The 1789-nt window shown below is 41.8% G+C and overlaps 1 protein-coding gene across 1 annotated transcript in view; it reads right to left on the reverse strand.

Moving 5' to 3' along the window:
- kcnk2a (potassium channel, subfamily K, member 2a) overlaps nt 1-1359 on the reverse strand; it is a 13653-nt gene extending 12294 nt beyond the window's left edge. Inside the window, 1 exon segment of the mRNA XM_020589952.1 lies at nt 1293-1359. Coding sequence (XP_020445608.1) covers nt 1293 — 1 coding nt within the window. The 5' untranslated portion in view covers nt 1294-1359.
- Nucleotides 1360-1789: the final 430 nt, after the last annotated feature.

The raw sequence follows: 1789 nt of genomic DNA on the forward strand, positions 1-1789 counted from the left end.
AACACTGAGTTTAGTCCTCAGAGCTTTTCTTCCATCAAATGCTGAGTGTGTAATATTTGTGTGTGTGCTTCTGTAAGATCAGCATGTATTTGCGAGTAAAAATGCACGCTGAAAGCAGGAAGGAAAAGAAAGAAGGCCATGGTGTGCATCTTAAAAGGGGACAGAAACAGTGAGAGCAGGAGTGCAAGAATATGGCAAACCAGATTTATTCATGTCTGGTGAGAGAGAGGGAAAAAGAAGCTTGTGAATGAACAGCTCTTATGTATTTACTCCTTTTAAGAAGTTGATTCAACATGTAAAAGGTGTGTTTAACTGTGAACTGTCTGACTAACTGAGTGCCTTTTGTCAGGTATTGCAAATGCAGAAAATTAGAGTAACAACCAATCAGATCTCTGATGTTCATTTCTAATGTTATATGTTAGTGTGCATGAGTTGGACTGAACAAGGGAATGAGACAGAAAAAAGCAGCGGGGGTCTGTTCACTATCACGGAGAAAGAAGAGATAAGAAGAAAGTCTTAAAAACCTAAAAATTAAAGTGAATGACAGTGATACTTCACTTCAATCTATCAGTAGACAGGATAACAATTAAACTGTATTGTGCACTGTGAATTCACATTTCCATAGAAGGTCACAGGAGTTGCACATAAGGAGAGAAATTACAAACAACATCGACTTAAGTTGGTGTCAAATATTAAACATCCTTCTCTAAGTGGTCTGCTTATGTCTGCCTGTGTCATTGGTATAGTTTGTCACTTCTTAATAAAATCCATAAAAAGATCTGTCGACCTAAAGATGCAAGATTTTATTCTGCAAATAACGAAAACTCACTTTAGGTCTTTTTTTTTTAATAACGAGGCTGCAGAGCTTCAGAAATAGCGAGTTATTGAGTGTCACTTGCAGCCCAGATGTCTGAGAAACATTTTAGTGGGTTGTCTGGCAGGTTGAAACGTTTAAGCAGCAAATAATTTAAAGACTGAAACAATCATGCTGTTTGCGCAGGAGGCTGAGCTGCTGGAGTCCAAGATACTCAAACACACCCGCACCTCTTCATCTCTGCTACCTGACTAAGAGAGGTAAGACTAGTGGAACAGGTCTGGCATGAGCTTTGAGGAATGTTATTATTATTTTACCTAAATGAATACAAACATTAATATCGTGCAAAACCTTTGACTTGTTAATGGCCTTTGACAACTTATTGCACCAGGCTGTAACAACGTTTCAGTGCAAGTTCTTTTTCCACTCTCTCGTTGCAGCCCTGTGTCACTATATAGGCTACTAACTGTGTACTCACTCCTTGTTTGGTCTCTCCGATGCCCTCCGCTCTCTTCTCCTCATCCGACGCTCTCATCGCATTTAGAGAAAGCTTTCCTCCTCCCTGCGCTGCTGATCAAGCGCTCCGTTTTCCTTCTGCTCCTCTTCTGTGAGTTAATTCCACTGCTGGTCAGAATGATGCTGCACTGAGGTGGTTTTACTGTGTCCACCTGTCGCGGCAGAGAGCCTCCTCTGGTCCGGCTCGCCGTCCTGCTCCTCCCTCTGGCATCCACTTCGCTCAGCGGTGGATTAATATAAATGCGTCTTAAGCCCGTAGATTTAAACCAGGGGTGGATGGCGTGTTTTTAATGTCAAAAGGCGACTGGTTCCACAAGTGTGGAGTCTCCTTTGAAACATGGCCATGGGACATCTATGAGATCTTTGTTAGCAGAGCTGTACGACCTATAGGAGCTGAATGCAAACGCATCAAGTCTGTGACATGTGCCCTTTCAGAGTCTTTTTACTTATTTTTTGTTT

This window comes from Monopterus albus, unplaced genomic scaffold (assembly GCF_001952655.1).
Source record: "Monopterus albus unplaced genomic scaffold, M_albus_1.0 scaffold10.1, whole genome shotgun sequence".
Taxonomy (NCBI): domain Eukaryota; kingdom Metazoa; phylum Chordata; class Actinopteri; order Synbranchiformes; family Synbranchidae; genus Monopterus; species Monopterus albus.